Here is a 22989-nt window from a genome sequence, read left to right as displayed (position 1 = left end):
TTTTTTTTGTGTGAAGTAAGAAAACCCCTTTGACACTTTATCATGGAGTCTTCTGCTGTGTAATAAAGCACTTTCCCAACAAGTCAATGTCCTTGGGGTAAGATCACTTGCCCCTTTAGGGTAACTGCACTTTTTGATCTGTTATAGCACTTGTGTAAGGGCGCGTTCACATTCGGACACCCGTTCATTCGTCCCGTAGGAGCTTATGCCATACGGGATTTGCTATAGACCATAATGGTGCCGTCCGTGAACGTCGCTCTGTCGTGATCATTTTCGGGTGTGCATGCCTGCTGGTGGGGGGACACTCAGCCTTGTAGACTGCTAGGGACCTCCCTAAATCTGTTTGCTCTGGAATGTGATGAATTCAGGTCTTGCCCTTGAGGCTCTCACCGTATGTACATGGTCACAGGGAGCTGGTTGTCTGCGGACAGCATGGTGGGCTTGTAGATGTGCTCTCCGGGGGGCGCTGTACAACCAACACCAGCTGTTCTGCATACAAAAGAAGAGGTGACAATGGAGATATTTACCCCCCATGTTCACCGCTCCGTGCATTTGTTAGCATGCTTCTGTGCTCTTATTCTGAGGATTGCATTGATGTTGTTGTTCCATTGCTGACTAAGTTGAGGGTTTCTGGGAGGGACAGGATGATGGAAATGCTGGGAGTTAGTTTCACCAGGGGATGGAGAACGATGCATCAGGTTGTCCATCAGCTCCACCACATAGTTGACCCCCTTTCCCTCCAATTCGCTCTGACCGCAGATCAAGGAGCTGATAAATCTGCATAACTTTTTAGCAGAGTTTATATGTCTAGTATGTAGGTTGTGTATGGGGTTGCTGGAGTCCTCACGTTTCCACTTTCTATGGAGCCGAATGCTCCCAGTTATCCGCTTTTTTTTTTTTTTTGGGCAGGTGAGCGGTTTACGGTTTTCTTCAATGGGATAAATGACTTGACATTTCAGAAAATTCTCCTTCTCTGATCTCCATACTGAGACAGATATCAGCTGCTGCAGTTTTGTGATTTATTAAGTTTAGGTGTACTGCACTTTTAAATCTGCATCTTTCAAAATTAGAAAACCCAAAAGAGCGAGAAACGCCAAACATGAGGTTATAATTGCCTTCCAAAATGTGAAAATTCCTTATTAAGTACAGTAATTGGTAACATGATGGCACAACTGAAGCGGGTACCCACCCCACATAACCTGAACCACCAATAAAAAAGGATACATAAGTTAAGGAAAAATCATTGTTACAAGAGAAAGGTTAATATAGCCAGTCACAGTATAGGGTATACAATGGCCCTGAATCCTAAAGCATGAGACAATAAAAGATGTCAATTTATCTTAGGGTGACTGATACAATAAAAGTAAAAATACATGCACATACCCGACGCGCGTTTCCAATATAATCCTTCTTCAGGGGTTCTTGTATCCAAAACACGCGTCAAGGTGTGCACCACACTTTGGATCTTGGACTATTCTGGTAATGTATCATTTATTTATTGCTTGTCACTTGACCTTCTGCCTCTTTAACTTGGCCCCACACTGTTCACTGATGTGTACCATCTAATTATCATCAGCTATCTACATACATGGCTTCCTTTTCACTGTCTGCTATAATCATACATACAAAGAATCTTCTGGCTTACTGTAATTGCCCTCGCACCTGTTTTATATGGCAGTGATCTGACAATGTGCACGTATTTATACTTTTATTGTATCAATCAACTCCTCCTAAGATACTTGACATCTTTTATTGTCTCATGCTTCAGCATTCAGAGCCGTTGTATACCCTATACTCTGACTATGGTAGCCTTTCCCTTATAAGCAAGAGGTTATTGTCGCTGGTCAGGGGTCGGATCGTCTTAAAGGGGTTGTCCACTACCTTGACCGATGCTGTTCCAGTGGTGTCAGCACTGGCTCTCCCGGGGATTGTGTGACGTTATGTCATGTGATCTCTGAAGTCAAACAGTGACCGTATCGTCCGTCCCCCCCCTCATTTGGCCAAATCAGACGTCAAGAAGGAAGTCACAGCTGCTGCTGCCCCTCACTTCCTCTGGGTGTAAATTATGTCCATAGGAGAGGAGAGAGAAGCCAGCGCTGATCGGCTGCAGGGATCACATGATGTAATGTAACGCAATCCCTGGGAGAGCCAGTGCCGACAATGGCAGCGAGTATAGGTGTTATTATTTTAGAAGTGGGGACATAGCTATTGAGAAGGGGTTGTGAGAGTAGCAGACAACCTCTTTAATTCTTCACTCTGTTGTCTTATCAATATGTCTTTTATATAATCCATCTTATTTTATTTTTTTTTTATTCCAGACTTTTCCGCTACCTCTCCTGTACTTTGGAAATCAAATCACGGGACTGTTCAGCACAAAGGCACTAAAGTAAGAGCGATGCCTCCCGCCTTATGTGGGCTGCTGGCACCAAAATAGATTAAGGCTTAAATTGTGACCAACCTCAAGAAACCAGTGAAATGAAATAAAAAGGAGCGTTTCCTCAATCTACGATGGGATTTCAATATCCATCTGCCGCAGGATTTTTTTTTTTCTTGGAAATTGACCTGTGTATTTCCCATCTGTTCTTTAGACTTTCTGTAGGTTTCTATGGCGCTGTCCAAACGGAAACAAATGGGACCAGTGATGATCTGAGCGCTTCTGTCTGTCCGTTTTTAGTCACCTGTGGGGGGCAGAGCAGCCGGAGACCCATAAACCTAACTTTTGATCTGAGAGAAGGACAAGTTGGGTGTCTTCAAGACCTGGTTTAGGCATTTGGCGGTGATTAACTCTCCAACTAAAGTTGGTGCGGTACCAGCCGTGTAGCGGAGCAGCGCTCCTTGGGGCACATGACGTAAACCTTTATGGACACGTGTTTGTAATTACGGGGTAAAACGGAAGCATCAGACGCTTTCCTGGAAATTGTAAATGAATGTGCGGATACCTCCATGTCCAAGAGAATTACGGCAGCCATTTCAGTTTAATTTGTCACTGAGCCCCCTACGATCACTCTGCTTTTCCTGGATCCTAAACTTTGTCTAATTCTGTAATTCCTTAAAGAATCATGAACAAATATCCCTTTATATAGCAGAAAAAAAAAATAAAAATAAAATTCATTGCTTTCTGGCTCAGATACGGCTGGTGGCCCCTCTCCGGATACTCACCATGTCTTCTCCTCTCCGCAGTCTCCCCATGTTTACTGTACTCCGGCGCTTTTCCATCCTGTTTACAATGATGGCGGAAGGATTCTTACTCAAGTGAGTATCGGTCATTAGAGGGGGTTGTGTAAAATCAGAGAAGTGAAGCTGAGATGGATGTGTAGGTATAATGGGGCTGATACTTGGTTGTAGATGACCACTGATCGCCATCCTGGACCTGCGACTTCAGTGGCGCAGTGCGGCGACTCGGAGGAAAACAGTTGGCACTACCCCTGGCTCAGCCACACCTATAGGCACAGCTTAAGATCTAGGTATTCTAGGGTGTCCTGATCTGCTCCATTCTCTGAATTGTGGGGACCATGCGTTGGCCATCCCCCATTAAAGGGAACCTGTCATCAGGTTTTGCCTTTAGCAACTTTTTCCCAAAGGCTTGGAAAGAGTAACTATAAAGTTCTATAAAACTTTTTACTACTTCTTTGACCCTTTAATTGCAAGCAGAATGTTTGCGTATGGCTCCTGTCCCCTTACACCAATGGCTTCTGTGTTCTTTACACCGATTGCTAAAAAAAAAAAAGCTCAATAGAGAGGAGCGCACGGTTCCTGCCTGAAAGGAATGCAGAATCCCCATCACTATCGCTCAGAACACAGACTCCACTGATCTGCTTGCAATTAAAACTAAGAAAAAAAAGTAAATTAGCAAATATTTAATTACCATTTTAATCTGTTTCTTCCTAACAAGTCTTTTATTTCACTCTGATAGCACCACAAAAAAAGTCGACATTTGTCCCATGCCGTTTTCACACGATTCAATGTGCCCAAATCTGTCTTGTAAAGCCGCCCTCCCACCTCTGGCACGGACGACGTCTTCTACGTTATCACCGCACTGAGTAAAGTCTAGCACCTGCATATGCGGCAGAGCCAACACCTAGGTTCTCCGCTCTGGTGCACAAGTGTAAAACTTTGGCATAGAATAGCGCCTCCTGTGGTGTACGTGGGGAAATTATCAGAGGTCATGAACGATCCGATATAATACTTTAAGGATGAATTTATTTGTATAGATCGTACCGGAAATGTTTTACGTTGCCGCTCTCCTAAATTTACGGTCAGCCAAGTATTATAAAACTATGATTTTCACATAACTTTTCTTTGGTTATTTCCACAGGAAAAAGTTTTCTCGCAGCATTCAGATGACAGTATTTGCTATGATAATCGGCGCCTTCATAGCTGCCAGGTATTATTTATTACCAGTAAGATTATAAAGGGGAACTCTTAGAAATGAAACCATAACGAAGGACCTTGCATATTAAAACTAATTTTGTACAATTTATTTGTTTTTTTTTGTTTTTTCCACTTTCCAAATAGTTCTGATCTCGCGTTTGACCTTGAAGGTTACATATTTATCCTGATCAATGATGTCCTGACGGCGGCCAATGGTGCATATGTGAAGCAGAAGTTAGATTCTAAGGTGAGTGGTCGGCGGTAATATAAGAAATGCAAATAAATGTGGCTGTCTCACACAACATCGTGCTCATCGCAGCAGCTCGGGGATGATATTCGTCACGATTAACCTTTTACTGTATTTTTTGCACTCTTTGAAATGCTTGGAAAGAGCATTGTTCATTTTAAATTTTTTTTTTTTTTTTTCATTAATCAATAGCACACACGAAAATCTGAAATTTTGCAAAATATTTTATCAGAGAAATCTGCTTCTCTCCTCCAGTTCTGATTGTTCATTCTCTAAACACACAATTCACAGGAAAAATCTGTCTTCAGTCAACACAGACTTTCCCATTACTGAGAATCGACTGTTGGTGCTCATAGAGTTCTATGGAACCTGCAGCAGAATCTGCCTGCCTCTAGCTTCCTCCTCCTCCTCCATAGAATATTATAAACACCAACTACTATCTAAGTAATGGGAAGATCTGTCTTCATTGATTGCAGATTTTACCTTTTGCAGAGAAAAGGGCGAAACTTGCACCAAATCTGCTGTAAAATCTGCTTGTAGCAAGTCCGGATTCCGCTGCAGATTTGAAGTTATACGGAGTGTGACCCCCCCTTGCTCCAGTTGCCCCATTCACTCATGTAAGCAACCACTCCCCAAAATTGAATAAGAACTTGCTTACTGTAGATCTGCATGCTAATACCTCTGGGAATTAATATTTTGCAACTTAAGTCATATTACAAAGGGTTGATTGTGACTTGTAGGATCGCTACTACCAACAGGTGGCGCTATAGAGTTCAAGTCCTCTTTTTCTCTGAAGAGGCAATTTGCATATTATTGTGCAGCTAGTATTTTATTTTGAATGTTTTTTTTTTTTTGTTGTTTTTGGCGTTTCAGGAACTTGGAAAGTACGGTCTCCTGTACTACAATGCATTATTCATGATTGCACCAACACTGGTGATTGCATATATGACTGGCGACATCCAGAGGGTAAGACGGGGGGGGGGGGGGGGGGGGGGCAATAAACCTTAATCCTAACTACTGTCTGTAGGAAATGTTTTCTCATTCCTCTATTGGGATCTGCAGGAAGAGAAAATAATAAATTGTATCTTCCTGCCTTTTCCTCCCTACAAGTCATCGATTCTCACAACCTATTGCCCGGCGGCCATTATAAATGCAGGGAAGATGCAGAACATGTCTCTTCTGCTTCTGACATTTCCTCTCCAGCTCCTGCTTGTTTTAAGTGTAGCTGCTGGAGAATGGCGGCTTTGTGTTTCAGGGTCAGAGGGTGTGGGGTCTGTGCCGTATACAGTCGCTGTGTATCTGCCGCTAGCGGGGGACGCACAGGCTGCAGAACAATGGTCTTCTGTCTGAAGGGAAAATGCCCCCCAAACTGCTCCGCTCGGCCGATCTGCTCCGGAATGAAAACGGCCACAAATGTAATTAACGCTCCTCCTGTCACAGAATGATTTATGTTGTGTTTGTAGTTATGTAGCGCTCAGAATATATTGGGATCTCCATGCAGGAATATTGCTAGGAAGTCTTGGCCCAAGTCCTAATAATCGCAGTTTTAGACTAACCCTGCAAACGGCCGGTGACCATTGCCCAGTGGCAGAGGTGCTGACTGCGATTAGGGGATCAGGGGCGGGGGCTGGTCGGCGGCGGGGCTGGGGGAGCAAGTCCGGATACTTTTCTTTGTAGGACTCTGTGGGACCTGTAATCCTGTACTGACATCTGTGTCTATTCCCGCAGGCCGTGGAATATGAAGACTGGAGTGATCCCATCTTTGTCTTCCAGTTTACACTCTCCTGTGTGATGGGGTAAGTCCGCAGCTCTATTATCATGTAAGTATGGGATGGGTGATAGACATTGGTTTTCCTGTCAGGATAAGTCTGGAAACGATCAGAGCAGTTGCAGGTTTTGGTTTACATTCAACAATATTACAACTCACCACTTGTTAAAGGATTTCTGGTTTTGTAATTTGTTTTTTATTCATTATTTCATTGAGGTCCCTACCGATCCTGGCTATAGGGGTCCAAAATCCCATGTGATGTAGAGGTAGCGGGCAGGTGTGTTACCACTCCTATAGACAATGAATGGAGCAGAGCTTGCACGGGCATGTGTTACCACTCCTATAGACAATGAATGGCGCAGAGCTTGCACATGCTCAGTATCGCTCTATTGACAGGAGACTTTTTAGGACCCCTTTTTCCACAATCATGGGGGCACCGTTGATCATGCATAAATCGCCTGCTATGTGAGTCCTATATTTATTGGGCAAACCCTTCAATGAAGCCGTTCTAGGAAATGCTACAAGAACCAATTTTAGAGAAAATTGAATTGTATTTCTTGGTGGGTTTTTGCTTTTTTTTTTTTTTGGGGGGGGGGGGGGGGGTGTGTGGAATGAAAGACAACAAGCAAATGTGGAGGTGTGCCCCCCATATGGATACACATTTCTCATATACGTTTTTCCTATTCTATGGTAATAGCCTCCGCTGTCCCCAGTGTTGGTCTAACCTTGGGCATGCCCTTGCAAGGAGCTCATTCATACATCAGGTTTCTTTTGGTACATTCTTTCTTAGATCTTTTTTTCAGATTGATCAGACCCATTATGATCAATGTTCCTTTTCAAAGACCAATTGTCCACAAAATAAATGTCCAACTTTAATTCAGATTAAACTTGCCAATGTAAGGCTAGTTTCACATTTGCACTTTTGAGGGCAGTGACTGCCTGCGCACGGCGCCACTAAGCCCCGCCCCCTGCCGCTAAGCTCCGCCTACCGGTGCATGGCGCTGCATGCATCCTGCGTTCCCTATCTTTATCACTGGGGGCGCAGGCCGTGCGCAGTATGCGTTTGGCGGCGCATGCGTCCTTTTCACGGTGCGCCAAACGCAACCTGCTGCAGTTTGGTTGCGCTCGGCGTACCGTGAAAAGGACGCATGCGCCGCCAAACGCATACTGCGCACGGCCTGCGCCCCCAGTGATAAAGATAGGGGACGCATGCAGCGTCATGCGCCGGTAGGCGGAGCTACCAGCGGAGGCACTGCAGGGGGCGGGGCTTAGCGGCGGCGGTGCGCAGGCCGCCACTGCGCTCAAAAGCGCAATGTGAAACTAGCCTAAGTCAATGGTGACGTGGTAATAAAAACAACCAAAAAAAACCCCTGGAAACACACGGGTGTCATCGGCGTCTTTTACATATTTTACAATTTAATGGGGTGAGAAGCCAAGGGAAAAAAAAAAAATAACATGCAATGAATATTGTAAGATCAAAAATGAGTCCAGCATATTAAAAATTCCCCCCTGGAGTTTTTCACATGTGAGGAAAAAAAGAAACTGGTTGGGTTACAAAAGAAACGGTACAATGCACACTTGTAATAAAAGCGGCTACAAAGTTGCATTTTCATCATTTGCGTCATCTTCGCAGATTTTGGTTTGTTCACACACAGCAGATTTCTTGCAAAATGTGCACTTTATAATGCACATCATATAGCCCCATCTGCTGGCTGCTGATGGCAACTACATGTATTTCATTTTACCCAGTTGATTTCCCAGCTCACGATCTACTTGTTTTATTTCCAGGTTTATCCTGATGTATTCCACAGTCTTGTGCACACATTATAATTCTGCCCTGACGACGACAATAGTAGGATGCATCAAAGTGAGTGAGATTTTTCCTTTCTGTTCTTTGCTTTATAAATGGTCCCAGTTATGTGTCGCCTGCTGTAATAAGATGCTTCCTGGAAATTAAATTCCTCTCTTTTTTTTTTTTTTTTTTTTCTTCCCCCCCCCCCCCCCCCCTTCCAGAATATCCTGATCACTTACATTGGAATGTTCTTCGGTGGAGATTACATCTTCTCTTGGGCGAACTTCTTGGGGTTAAATATCAGGTACGGAAGAAAGTGTCGTGTTCTCCTAGGATTTGTACATACAGAATCTCTTATCTCTTCCTCGCTCCTTTTCTTTCCTGTGCTAATTTAGTTTTCTAATGTTCTTTGGAGACGTAGACATTTGCTAGAATTTTCTACACCGGAGTCGGTGAGGTGAGCAGTAAATATCCAGCACAGGATTGGTGCGCGCCATACTGTACTGTAACAGCCGGGATCGGAGACCACGCTCAGCCTTCCTGTGTAACCCCCTCATTGGCATCAATGTCAAAAAGTTCCAATTTTTTTTAAAAAAAAAATGTTGATAATGTTTTTTTGGCTAAGGCAACACACAAAAAAGGAAAAAAAAAGTGTTCAACTATAGCAAAACATAAAAAAAAAAATCAATAATTTCCTACCATCGTAATCTCTGACCTCCTGTCTCCCCCCCCCCCCCCCCCGCATCTTTTCAAGGACTAGTATTAAGTTTGGGAGTTCTTCATTATTCCTAGAATAGGGTATAACTTTGATTTCTGGGTTACCAGCCGCTTTGACCCCCCCCCCTCCCCTCCCGATTCCGAGAACCAGGGCTCTGAATGCTACAGTCATTCTTATGGGGAGCCCTGAGGACCAGCTGACTGTTGCACTCAGTATCTCTGGCCGTGCCTCTGAGGATGAATGGAGCATCCATGTGTATAATTGACTAGTGAACCATAAAAAATTGGCTGTTCAGAGTTGTGAGGTCCCAGTGGTTGGACGTACAGAGATCGGGAAGTTATCCCCTATCGCATGAATGGCAATAGCTTCCAAGCTTGAGAATAACCCTTTAACGGGGGCGGTGCAGGATATCTAATCTGTGTGTATGGGGTTCAGGCAGGGCTGTGGAGTCTGTAAGCCAAACCTTCGACTGTGACTCCTCAATTTCCCTTACACCAACTCCACGACTCCCACACATATTGCTTATATTTAAGTGAAAAATTTATTGTAGTACAATGTGAGCATCAGACATTTAATCATTTTTATGATACAATAATCAAGATATTTAGATAGAACATAATATATTTATTGGAATACAACTTTAGAACACAAACTGTAATAAATTGTAAATATGTAATATCAAATATATATATATATATATATATATATATATATATATATATATATATATATATATATATATCTCACTATGTAAGTGGCAAAAAACAATTTTCAACAAAAACATACAAAATAACATTTGTGCACTCTATGAACTTGCTCTAAGAAATAGAATTACCTCCATCAGATCCTCCTTCATAGATGACCTCACACCTGACCTAATAATTTTAAGGCCAGAGAACAACCTCTCAACAGTAACTTGGGTTGGAGGCAAAGCCGTAACCACATGGGCAACATCTAACAATTTCTGGGTATAAACGAATTGCCTCCTGCACAGTCAGTTTTGATGAACGGTTGAATTTTTCTATTTGAGAGCAAGTGAAACATTTTGCTGAAATATGGTCAATCTGCTGTTATAGGAGACGGAGTGAAATCTTTTTCCTTGCGGCAACGATTTGCCTGCTCCTTGTCAGCCAAATACTTGTCAAAGTCAAACTCCTCATCTGATGAGGATGAAGATATGGCAGCAGTAGCGCTGTCAGGACCCGAGTCCTCTTGCGCCTGGCAGTCCTCCAGTAGGCCACACATCCTAACTGCTACCTCAGTCAGAGCTTCTTTTCCTTTAGTAAGCTGTTGATCATCAAGCAGTAGATGATGACTTGGGTCCACATAAACAGCTGCCAGAAAAATTTTATTTTCCAATAGCTGTGTCTCTCTCCGTTTCATTGAAGCAGAAATGCCATCTGCGATTAAACCTCCTCCTTGGGACAGGAAAAATAGCAAGTTCTTCCACTCCCTTATGAAAATGCCAGGAGTTAAATCCTCAGCTTGTAATTTTTTAGTCACGGTAAATGGGTGATTAAGCAATTCCTTCAATTCAGCCACCTGTGTCCATTGACCTTCATTTAGGGTTACCTGAGGGTTTGTCATATCTATAAGAAAAGGTTGTAGTTCAAGCAATCGCTCAATCATTAAATAAGTGCTGCCCTACCGAGTGGCTTGATCGACAATTGCCCCTTTCCCAGCATGTCTCTTCAAGATGGAATCAATTTTAGGGGTTCTGGAGGCAATAACAAATTTCCTCACTTTTCCAATCAGATCTCCAGCATGTCCCTCTTGCAGACTATAGGCCCCGTCACACACAGCAATATCGCTGTGTGTGACTGGGATCAGCGACCGACCCCCCCCCCCCCCCGCCGGGTATTGCTGATCGTGCTCCATCGTCCTGGGCCATTGATCGTTGGTCTCCCACTGGCTAGCGCGCATCACTGCGTGTGGCAGCGAGAGACCAGCGATGCTGGTTTCCAGGTTAAACAGTGGGTAACTAAGAGCCGCACGGCTCTTAGATACCCGCTGTTTACATTGGAAACCAGCTTGCTCGCTGGTCCTGATCGCTGGAGGGGCTGTCTAACGATGTCCCAGCGATCCCATCCACGTTGGATCGTTGGTGGGATCGCTAGGACATTGTTACGTGTAACGGGGCATTATCTCTTATTGCCAGCTGCAGCGTGTGCACAACACAGCGCATGTGATGAATATGAAAGTGTTTTGAAGCACCTTCATCAAGATCATCTATTTCTACAGTATAATTTTGCTGTTCTTCTGTTATATGTTTGTTCCTCAGTTACATGAACAGCACTGTGGCCTTCCATCTCAAACATACTGAATCCTAAATTTTCTTCTAGCTGTTGTTCATTACTCTCATTCATCAGTGTAATTGTACTTATGTTTGAAGCATTGTCCGTTACAATAGCAAGAACCTGTTCTTGTGTGAATGTAGCCTTAGATCAGGAATAGAACAGCCATTTATAGGACATTTCATAACTTTCCCAAACTCCTATGAAAAAAATATTCAGCACATTCTGCATTGAAATACTGTACCCAATTTATTATATATTTTAGGAGTCGGTCCATTTTATTCCGACTCGACCAAAATGAGCAACGACTCCACAGCCCTGGGTGCAGGATATCTAATCTGTGTGTATGGGGTGCAGGATATCTACCACGTATGAGGATAGATGTAATTGCCCTCCGGCTTTCTGTATGGACGTCCAGCTTTAGTTTTCAGGTGCTGTAGCATCAGTTGCCTCTTGACAGATGAGTGACTTTTTACCATAGTGTTGTTGAACATCATATTGTCTTGCCCTGCATATTATAAGGCGCGCGTGTGTGTATATATAGTATGTGACCCATTATTGATCGTGATAATGGCTTATTGTCTCATTTTCCCTCCTCTCCAGTATTGCCGGCAGTCTGGTGTACTCCTACATCACCTTCACAGAAGAACACATGAGCAAACAGTCAGAGTCTATCAGTAAACTGGACAACAAGGGGAAGATCGCAGTGTGAGCACCTCAGCCGGGTCCGCTCTGCCTCCATCATGGGCACCGCATGTCAGACGTGAGCTCATGCGCACAGCTATTGCTAATTTGCACAATCGTTCTAATTGAAAAGATGCCTTTTTATAGATTTTAAATAGAACTTTTTTTTTTTTTTTTAAATCAAGACCTTGTATTTAATTTACGAACTGAAAAATAAGTATTTTTTTACAACACGGACCAGTCAGTATATTTTATCCCACAGGACAGTACTGGCCAGTGTCCTCACCTCAACTACATTTTTATCATCTTATTATGGGGACAGATTCACATTGGGGCAGCCATGTTTTTAGGTTGACTGAATGGTTGCAGCCGACTGATCTGATACGTTTTAATGTCCTAATCTGGAGGGACAAAGTTTGACACAATGTAGCAAATGCTTCATGATACATTGCAATTATTTTTATTTTATTTCAAGCTGTGATCTTGTGGATCATCAGAGATCCTGGTACATCTGCACCCATTAAATGCCTCTGATTGAGGGGGGCTGCTGCAAGTGTTGGCATGCTATCCTGTCAGCCAGGATGGATGGCGCTCGTGGTGACAAATCAAATTCTGTCTGTGCATATTTAGAAAAGGTCTCATGCCCTATGTGGCATGTGAGCTGTACTCTGGGAACGATGTGTAATTCTCAACCAACCAGAATGAACATTTAATTGGTGGCACCAACCTGATGCCAACGTGGAAGCAATCGCCGTAAACGCTTGTGTGTATGTATGTAACGCATGCCGGTGTGGTCATTAGTATGGACTACACTGAGGATTATGTAGGGTCCGCTTGTAGACTCTGATCGTCCCAGAATTCGACTCTTACTAAAAATCTGTCAGCTTGTCTGTCCCGAGGGCACAGATTTCAGAAGTCCCCATTAGGTGCGACCCCTGAGCTGACTAGTCACTAGTACGTCTGATTTGTTGATCTCTAATTCAGAGGAAACTTGCATTTCTTTGTGGGTGCAGGTGTAAACAGCGTTTAAAAGATATGGACATCATCTTCAGGTCTCTAAAAATGTATCACTGTTTGCCTTCTGTAGCCTCTGGTTCACGCTGTCTATTGCAGAATGAGTTAAAGGGGTGATCGGGAGCGCACCGTTCCCCTGCCTTTCTTCGTTCCTGAATAGTGATGGTTTAGACCCAATGGCATTGCAGCGCCACTTACCTGAACTGTGCGCACTCCCAGCTGCAAGCGGCGGTAACTACAGCATCGGAGGCAGTGATCCCTCCAGCCTCAGAGCAGCTTTTGCAAGTCCATGCCCCTTATCTAGGATATGACCAGCTTTTAATAGACCGCAGAGGTGGCTGGTAAACTAGGTAATGACCGTTAAACAGTAAAATTAAAGATCTCTTTTCTTGAACAGAGATGACTTTTAATAAGAGGTAAATTTCAAGTTACTCATTTTTTTTTTTTTTGCTAGAACTTTTGATAAAGTTTAGTTGCAATTTTACCCATTTAACAAGATGAGACAATTGATGGCAGGACCCAGGTCTAGCAGCCATGTCAGTAGTCCTTGGCCCCCAATGGGAACCCTGTGACTCTCCTACCTACCGGCATTCTTGACGTCTCTTCTGATTAGTAATCCCGACGCAAGGCCATGTGTGCATGACGCCACAATGATTACACGTCAGGTTCACAAGTCAGAAGAGGCATCAGGGATGCAAGAAGGTAGTACATGGCTCGCAGGTGTTCTGTCATGGGATAGTGATGTGAGGGTTCTGTGAATCAATTATCTCCTGCCTCAAGACAACCCTTCTGAGTAATAGTCGGTGAGCTCTTTCTAAAGGGAGTGTTAATAGACCCTTATCTATCTTCTTGTGAGCTCCTTTGCTAATTTGCAACCACTTGAAAGTTGAGCTAAACTTTGTGGCCAAAAAATCAGCTGAGAGGAAGGGAGATAAGTGTTAAATTCTCCTGTCAGAACAAGTTCACTGACAGATTCTCAGTTAACTCATTCTGTAGCCAACAATAGACAGGGTACCACAAAGGCTACAGCAGCCAAAAATACATGCATTTAAGAGTGGGAGAGAAAATAAACAGGATGTCCATATTCTTAAACATCATGAGCTACGTACGCCATGATGTCCCTTTGACATATTGGTGGTGGTGAACAAAGTTTGGTCACTTTGGATTGGCCCTTATTTTTCTATGAAGAAAAGTCCAGTTTTCGCTGCTAACGTTGGCGTCGAGCAGGGTTCTCAAAGGGATATTACCGTCTCTCTTGCACTGTGGATTTATGTTGATGCTGTCCCGTCAGTGATTGACTCTGAACTGTACACAGTCTCATTTAATGTCTTAATCCTTAATAGTTGGCCACACCCACTTGTCACATGACAAAAAAAAAATAAATTCCATAATGGAATGTGGAATGTTCCCGGAGAGTAAGTGGCACAGGTGCCGTGAGAACAAAACCCCAAAAAAGTGCAGTTGTGGTTTCTAGGAGTTATTGATTATGATGGCAAGATAGAGTAACTTTTGAGAATCCGTGTTCGATGCCTAGTGGTCACGTTTCTGCAGGCGTTGTGGCTCTATGAGCGTGCCTGCACCCAGCTGTATGAATGAAGTATTTCCCTCTCTGTGACTGTTTTTATATAAGGGGTCATATTGGCCACCGCTGTCGCAGAGAACTGTGCCAGTCTTCACTAGACCTAGTGATCGCACAGTGGTTTTGCTCATGGGACGGCTGCCTCTGACTGCAGGCAAATAATCCATTTACATTGCATTTCTAACCAGCCTGCAGGGGGCAGTCTTCTGAGTGTTACTGCCAGTGGAGCATTTCTATGATGCGTTTGTCTGTTACTTTGTACATGGTTTTAGGTCAGTCTGGACTGTATAAGTTCTTACGACCATGGAGTACGAGGCCTTATTTCTGTACAATACTGTTTGATTTTTTTTTTTGTCATTTGTATTTGTACAATCAAATAATTTTAAACATGAATTTATAAAAAAAAAAACAAAAAAAAAACCTTCTGTCTCCTGTCATTTTTTGCTTCCAATTGATTCTTAAAAGCCATGTCCTGCAGAGAATCTGCTCCTTTCCTGATGAGCAGGCAGAGCGCTGGTTGTGGGGAAAGTGACTGAGCATGTGCGACCACCAGCATTCAGCTCATTAGGTGGATGTGTACATTGCATATACACGACACCAGGTGGCACCATACTACCTCAATCAGAATAAAAGCGACCAAAAATGTCATGTTCCAGAAAATGGTACTAATAAAAACATCAACTTGTCCCGCAAAAAGTAAGAACTCACGGGAGTGACTCTGTGGGCCAAAATATGGAAAAATTACAGCTCTCAAAATGTGGTGAAGCAAAAACTTTTTTGCAATAAAAAGCATCTTTTAGCCTGTGACAGCTAACAAACATAAACCTATATATATAGATTTTAAATCAAACCCCCCTTTATCACCCCCTTAGTTTGGAAATTTTTATTTTTTTTATTTTTCCCTTTTTCCAGTTAGGGTTGGGGCTAAAGTTAGGGTTTAGGGGTGTGTTAGGGTTATGATTGGGATTGGGGTTAGGGATGGAGTTAGAATTGGGGGGTTTCCACTGTTTAGGCACATAAGGGGCTATCCAAACATGACATGGCATGGATCTCAATTCCAGCCAATTTTGCATTGAAAAGTTAAACGGTGCACCTTCGCTTCCGAGGTCTGCCATGCGCCCAAACGGTGGTTCCCCCCCCACATATGGGGTATCGGCATACTCAGGACAAATTGCACAACAACTTGTAGGGTCCAATTTCTCCTGTTACCCTTGGGTAAATTAAAAAAATTGGAGGCGAAAAGATCATTTTTTGTGAAAAAAAATTTTTTTTTACTTTTACAGCTCTACATTATAAACTTCTGTGAAGCAATTGGGGGTTCAAAGTGCTCACCACACATCTAGATAAGTTCCATAGAAGGTCTACTTTCCAAAATGGGGTCACTTGTGGGGGGTTGCCACTGTTTAGGCACATCAGGGACTCTCCAAATGCAACATGGCGTCCGATCTCAATTCCAGCCAGTTTTGCATTGAAAAGTCAAACTGCGCTTTTGGGGTCCAATTTCTCCTGTTACCCTTGGTAAAATAAAACAAATTGGATATGAAGTAAAAAAAATTATGAAAAAAGTTGATTACAGGAATTTTTGGAATGATTAAAAAAAAAAAAAAAAGCACCTGAAGGGTTAATAAACTTCTTGAATGTGGTTTTGAGCACGTTCAGGGGTGCAGTTTTTAGAATGGTGTCACTTTTGGGTATTTTCTATCATATAGACCCATCAAAGTGACTTCAAATGTGGTATGATCCCTAAATTAAAATAAAAATGAGAAAATCGCTAGTCAACTTTCAACCCTAGCTTCCCCCAAAAAAAACAAAAAAAAACTTTGGTTCCAAAATTGTGCTGATGTAAAGTAGACATGTGGGAAATGTTATTTATTAACTATTGTGTGACATATCTCTGTTTTAAGGGCAGGAAAATTCAAAGTTAGAAAATTGTGACATTTTCAAAGTTTGCCGAACTTCTGTTTTTCTCATAAATAAACGCAAGTCATATCAAATAAACTTTACCACTAACATGAAGTACAATATGTCACGAGAAAACAATAGTCAGAAGCACCGGGATCCATTGAAGCGTTCCAGAGTTATTACCTCATAAAGGGACAGTGGTCAGAATTGTAAAAATTGGCCTGTCATTAACATGCAAACCACCCTTGGGGGTAAAGGAGTTAAGGATACCTCTATGGAACCCGCAGAAAAGGCGGTTTTGTTTAGACTGTCAAAACCGGCTTTTTCCCCACAGAGAATCTGAGGAGGATCTTGCCAGGGAATGGGAGAACCCAACCAGATGCTTCCAAAAAGGGAAGCGCCTTGACATTCTACACTGCTCAACAAAAATAAAGGGAACACTAAAATACCACATCGTAGATATCACTGAATGAAATATCACAGCTGCGAAGCTTTATTCATTACATAGTGGCATGCATTGAAAACATAAAAATGATCAATGTAAATCAAAATGAATATCCCATGGAGGTCTGGATTTGGAAGGATACTCAAAGTCAAACTACAGGCTGATCCAACTTCAGTGGAAATGCCTCAAGAGAAGGAAATGATGCTCAGTAGTGTGTGTGTGTGTGTGTCCTCCACGTGCTTGTTTGACCTCCCTACGATACCTGGACATGCTCCTGATGAGTCAGCAGATGTTGTCATGAGGGATCTCCTCCTAGACCTAGACTAAAGCATCCGCCAACTTCCGGACAGTCTGTGATGCAACGTGACATTGGTGGATGGAGCGAGACATGATGACCCAGGTGTGCTCAGTCAGATTCAGGTCTGGGGAACAAGTGGGCCAGTCCATAGCTTCAATGCCTTTATCTTGCATGAACTGCTTGCTGACACACTCCAGCCACATGAGGTCTGGCACTGTCCTGCATTAAGAGGAACCCAGGGCCAACCGCACCAGCATATCGTCTCACAAGGGGTCTGAGGATCTCATTTTGGTACCTAATGGCAGTCAGGCTACCTCTGGCGAGCACATGGAGGGCTGTGCGGCCCTCCAAAGAAATGCCACACCCCCCCCCGCCAAACCGGTCATGCTGAAGGATGTTGCAGGCAGCAAATTGCTCTCCACAATGTCTCCAGACTCTGTCACATGTGCTCAGTGTGAACCTGCTTTCATCTGTGAAAAATGCCAAGTGTCCTGCATGGTGTTGGGCTGTGAGCACAACCCCCATCTGTGGACGTCAGGCATCCAGACCATCCTCATGGAATCTTTCTTACCGTTTGTGCATGCACATTTGTGGTCTGCTGAGTTAATTTTGCAGGGCTACGGCAGTGCTCCTGTTCCTCCTTGCACAAAGGCTGAGGTAGCGGTCCTGATGCTGGGTTTTTGCCCTCCTACGGCCCCCTCCACGTCTCCTGGTAGCGCTTCCAGCCTCTGGATACTACGCTGACAGAAACCGCAAACCTTCTTGCCACAGCTCGTATTGCCGTGCCATCCTGGATGAGCTGCACTACCTGAGCCACTTGTGTGGGATGTAGAGTTCGTCTCATGCTACCACGAGTGTGAAAGCACAACCAACATTCAAAAGTGACCAAAACATCAGCCAGAGAGCATTAGTGCTGAGATGTGTTCTGTGGTCCCCACCTGCAGAACCACTCCTTTATTGAGGGTGTCTTGATAATTGCCAAGAATTTCCATCTATTGTCTATTCCATTTGCACAAAAGCATGTGAAATTGATTGTCAATCAGTGTTGATGCCTAAGTGGACAGTTTGATTTCACAGAAGTTTGATTTACTTGGAGTTATATTCTGTTGTTTAAGTGTTCCCTTTATTTTTTGAGCAGTGTATAAACCCTTCACCCCTGAGCTCACTGCAAACTGGACCGCTTCTCTAACTATAGACACTCCAGTTTCCAGACTTTACACCAACACTGTCTTCTCGCTTACAAATGGAGCATCCCTCAAGGACTCCCAATGACAGAATAATGGAATCTTTTGCAAAGTCTGCCTTTGAAGCGGCCGCATCTACATTGTGCCCAGCCTTTGCCACCACCAGGGTGTCAAAGTCCATAGCTGCATGGGCTAAACAACTCAGTCAGAGCGTTCTTGCTGGAGCTCAACTGGAGGAAGTGGCCGACCTCACGGACCAGATTTCTGAAGGGAAGTACATAGTATCCGCCTCCCTGTACGGCACTTCATGCAGAGCTCAGGCATCCAGCAATATTGTAGCCATCTGACAGTCTATTTGGCAGGCGGATTTATCTTAAAAAAAAAGTCCCTTACTAACATGCCTTTCCAGGGTTCCCGTCTATTTGGCTCCAAGTTGGACCAAATTATTATGGAGGCCAGCAGAGGGACGAGGTCCCCCCTTCCTCAGTCCAAACCTTGCCGGCCTCCTACGAAGCATAATTTTTTTGTCTTTTTTTGGCCCTTTCAACGTTCCTCTGCAGCAGAGGTTTCTTCCCGCCAAGAGAGGCCGCAGGCTCACCAGGATAGGAAAAGGGCTTCCTTTAAACCCACCCCTCCTGGTATCCCCGTAATGCGCAAGGTAGATTTGCCAGGCCCAGACCTGGCAGATCTTCCTGTGCATGACATATCTCAAGATTCCAGGAAATCACCCAGGCTGGGTGGCAGTCTGGTTTTTCAGAGACGTCTGACTCCCCTCGATGAAGGATGGGTCAGCGAGGTGATATCCTCAGGATCCAAATGAGATTTCGTTTTGCAGCCTTGAGATCCGATTCTTCGAATCCCGTCCTCCAAGAGATGCTTCTCTGGTTCCAAGGGTCATTGTGCCCGTCCCAGAACGTCCCGTCACAGGTTTTCATTCCAACCCATTTGTGGTGCCGAAGGAGGTCGGCACAGTTCGACCCATCCTGGATCTAAAGCTACTGAACAAAAGGGTCCGACTGCGACGCTTCAGGATGGAGTACCTGTAATTGCTTCCATGGAGGAGTTACTGTGCTACATAGACATCCAGGACACCTATCTCCATGTCCCTATCCTCTCAGGACATCAGAGATTCATGTGTTTCACGATGCAGCAGGACCATGGTCAGTTCATCACCCTACCGTTCAGGCTTGCAACCGCTCCCAGGGCTTTTACAAAAATCATAGCAGCGTTAATGGCCATGTTGTGCATCAGAGGCCTATTGCTTATCCCGTACCTCGACGACATCCTCATTAAGGCTCTGTCTTTTCTTCAGGCCCAGGAAAGTCTGGCCATCGTTCTAAGAACAAAACCGTTGGCACAACCCTGAGAATTGTAGGTGGTGCCCAAGTAGGATCCCAATCCGTGAACTAAATATATATAAACTTGGCACACACCAAAGGTTTCTGATGCAGAAAGGTGATTTTTAATTATACAACAGTACATACATACACAGACGTTTCGGTCTAGGACCTTCATCAATGTACGATATATTGTACTGTGAGATTCTTAGTGACTGGGCTTTGTGAGATAGACCAATCCTGTGAGGAGGCACATGAAGCCGTCCCACTGCGTGGTGATTTGTGGAGTGTGGATCCACTTGGGATTCGCGGTGGATACTGCGTCCACACTCCACAAATCACCACGCAGTGGGACGGCTTCATGTGCCTCCTCACAGGATTGGTCTATCTCACAAAGCCCAGTCACTAAGAATCTCACAGTACAATATATCGTACATTGATGAAGGTCCTAGACCGAAACGTCTGTGTATGTATGTACTGTTGTATAATTAAAAATCACCTTTCTGCATCAGAAACCTTTGGTGTGTGCCAAGTTTATATATATTTTGGACATCGTTCTAGACACCCTGTCCGGGATGGATAGTCAACAGAGCAAAGTCCTGCCTTGTCCCGACTCAGTCCCTTGTCGGCTGGGTGTTGAATAGCAGCATGCCTAGAAAAAACGAGGTGCTATCTTTCCAAAGAGAAGAGAGCAATCATCCAACAGGGGGTTTGATCTCTGCAGAGCCCTCAGCCATGGCAGTCCTGGGAAGGATGGCGGTAGCGTCGGAAGCAATTCCATTTGCGCAATTCCATTCAAGACCACTTCAGCAGGCCATCCTATCTCAGTAGAACAAGTCTGTTCTCTCTCTGTTCCACCCTTTTTGGCTTCCTTCCCGAGTCAAACGATCTCTCAATTGGTGGCTGTCATCCCCTCTCATCTTCAAGGGTTGGTCCTTTCTTCCCGTTCACTGCCAAGTGCTCTTGACGGACGCCAGTGTGGGGTGTGGTCTTCCACCATCAGACTGTCCACGGATGTTGGTCGGCAGAGGAATCCTCTCTGCCGATCAATGTCCTTGAGATAAGGGCCATTCTGTTCCTCTGTCACTGGGAAAGGCTTCTCAGGAGTCTGCCAATCCAAGTTCAGAGGGACAATGCCACGGCGGTGGCATATGTCAATCACCAGGGAGGGACTCAGACTCTTGGCGATGGCGGAGGTATACAAGAATCTCCTCCGAGCAGAGGCGACGGTTCCAGCAATATCTGCAGAGCATATCCTCGACGAGGAAAATTGGGCCGTCAACTTTCTCAGCCGTGAGGGTCTCGCGGCAGAAGAGTGGTCTCTGCATCAGGAAGTCTTCCATCAGATTTGCCTTCGAAGGGGAACTCGATGTGGACCTCATGTCATCCCGGCTGAACAGGATGGTTCGTTTCCAAGTCCCGCGGTGGGCGCCGATGCTCTGGCAATACCCTGGGCACAGTTTGCCCTTCCCCTTCTTCCAAGGCTGTTGAAGATCAAGGCGGAAGGGGTGCCGGTCATTCTGATTGAACCGGATTGGCCCAGGAGGTCTTAGTTTACAGAGATCGTCAATCTTCTTGCAGACTCCCCCTGGAGGCTTCCAGACAGACCGGATCTTCTGTCCCAAGGACCGATCTGGAACCAGAATTCTCGGATGCTCAATGTAACGGCGAGGCTGCTGAAACTGCGGTTCTGAGGGTCTGGGTTTTCAGATCGGGTGATGCACACCATGATCTAGGCTAGGAAGCCGTCATCTTCCAGGGTCTATTATCGGACTTGGAGGACCAATTTCAGCTGGTGTGAGTCTAATCACATCCGGCCTATGTCCTTTGCACTCCCTTCCATTCTGGCGTTTCTCCAGATGGAACTTGATGCTGGTCTTGCTCTTAGTTTGCTAAAGGGCCAGACTCTCCTAGTAGTAGCAATAACTACAGCCAGGAGAGTGGGCAAATTACAACCTCTCTCAGTCAATGAACCCTACATGAAGATCTTGGAGGCCCAACTTATTCTGCGATTGGATCCATCATTTCTTTCCTAATTAGTCTCAGTTTCACAAGTCTCAGGAGATAATTCTTCACTCCTATCAAGAGCCGAGAAATAAGGAAGAACAATCCCACACTTTGGACGTTCAGAGAAGAGTACTCCATTACCGTCAAGTGACAGAAGAAACTAGGAAGGACCAAAATCTGTTTGCTCACCTTCAAGGCCAAAATAAGGGGAAGACAACTTCCAGATCCACAACTGCAAACTAGAGCAAGAGAGCAATCTCTGAGGCATATCCTGTCCAGGGCCTTCCACCGCCAGAGAAATTTACAGCTCACTCTACCAGAGCAACATCTATCTCCTGGGCAGAGAAAGACGGCGCTTCCATCGAGCAGATATGCAGAGCTGCTACCTGGTCCTCGGCCCATACGTTCTTGAAGCATTACAGGCTAGACCTGATGTCAAAAGAGGACTATAGTCCATCCCTAAAACATTACTCTTGGGTACTGCTCCAGGTGTGCTGTCATGGGGGGTTACTAGAGAAAATAGAACTAGACTTACCGGTGATGTGGTTTCTAGTAACCCACCTTGACAGCATGGGTAATCCCTCCCTTTGCCTAATTTTTGTTCTTTATAAGAGAATAAATATAATTTGAAGCATTCCTTCTCCTGTGGTACTTTATAATAACACTGAGGGATACTAAAAACTGAATTACCGGTAAGTCTAATTCTATTTTTTTTTTTTGCTTTTGAGGTTGTGAGCTTCAAGAAACCCTTCTCCTTTACACCTCCTCCACAAGTCTGTATAATAACAGACAAATAAGACAGTACCAGTGTCAGTATTTGGATCAGTGTATCCCAAGTTTTGTTTTTCTGGTATGATTTAAGAAAAATCAATTCCAAAGCATCTTCTATACTTTGCAGTATTAAACATGGACAGAACACAGATACCATCCGTGTGGCCGTACATGCTTCACACAGACCCATAGACTTGTAATTGCCCTTGTAATCCGTGGTGCTGCTAAAAAAAAACCCCAAAAAAAACCTGACATGTCACTGTGTGGTTTGCACGGACATGTGCAGCACCATAGATTATAAATGTGCATGTGTGGTATCTGTGAAAATGGATAACACTGATATGTGAAGGGGGCCATTTGGCTTTCTGATTGTCCAATGTGGATTGGAACATTTTCCATTAGTAGCCGCTTCCTACAAGGTATAAGCACTTCTCCCCCCTCTCACCAGGCATTTTTCAAAACCTGATGTGAGGAAAAAACTGCTCAAAACAATGAACAGAAAATATATTTTATGATAGAAAAGTCTTTTAAAGCTGTGTACATACCCTTAGATCTGCACAGGAGCGGTCAAAACCAAA

At 44.3% G+C, this 22989-nt stretch overlaps 1 protein-coding gene across 2 annotated transcripts in view; it reads left to right on the top strand.

Annotated features, from left to right (window-relative positions):
• SLC35D1 (solute carrier family 35 member D1) overlaps nt 1–14501 on the top strand; it is a 29383-nt gene extending 14882 nt beyond the window's left edge. The window contains exons 4-12 of one of the 2 annotated variants that reach the window (XM_073544741.1): nt 2319–2386; nt 3181–3252; nt 4316–4384; nt 4516–4618; nt 5492–5584; nt 6347–6414; nt 8175–8253; nt 8400–8482; nt 11794–14501. In XM_073544741.1, the coding sequence (XP_073400842.1) occupies nt 2319–2386; nt 3181–3252; nt 4316–4384; nt 4516–4618; nt 5492–5584; nt 6347–6414; nt 8175–8253; nt 8400–8482; nt 11794–11902 (744 nt within the window). In that variant the 3' untranslated portion in view covers nt 11903–14501. Of the gene's footprint in view, nt 1–2318; nt 2387–3180; nt 3253–4315; nt 4385–4515; nt 4619–5491; nt 5585–6346; nt 6415–8174; nt 8254–8399; nt 8483–8573; nt 10599–11793 lie in introns of those variants that run through there. The other variant, XM_073544742.1, reaches the window with a different exon arrangement.
• Nucleotides 14502–22989: the final 8488 nt, after the last annotated feature.

The sequence above is a fragment of the Dendrobates tinctorius genome, unplaced genomic scaffold (assembly GCF_039654945.1).
Source record: "Dendrobates tinctorius isolate UK_male_01 unplaced genomic scaffold, ASM3965494v1 ptg000138l, whole genome shotgun sequence".
Classification (NCBI taxonomy): Eukaryota; Metazoa; Chordata; class Amphibia; order Anura; family Dendrobatidae; genus Dendrobates; species Dendrobates tinctorius.
The sequence above is the reverse complement of the archived record's forward strand: the minus strand, read 5'-3'. Positions and strand labels throughout refer to the sequence as shown.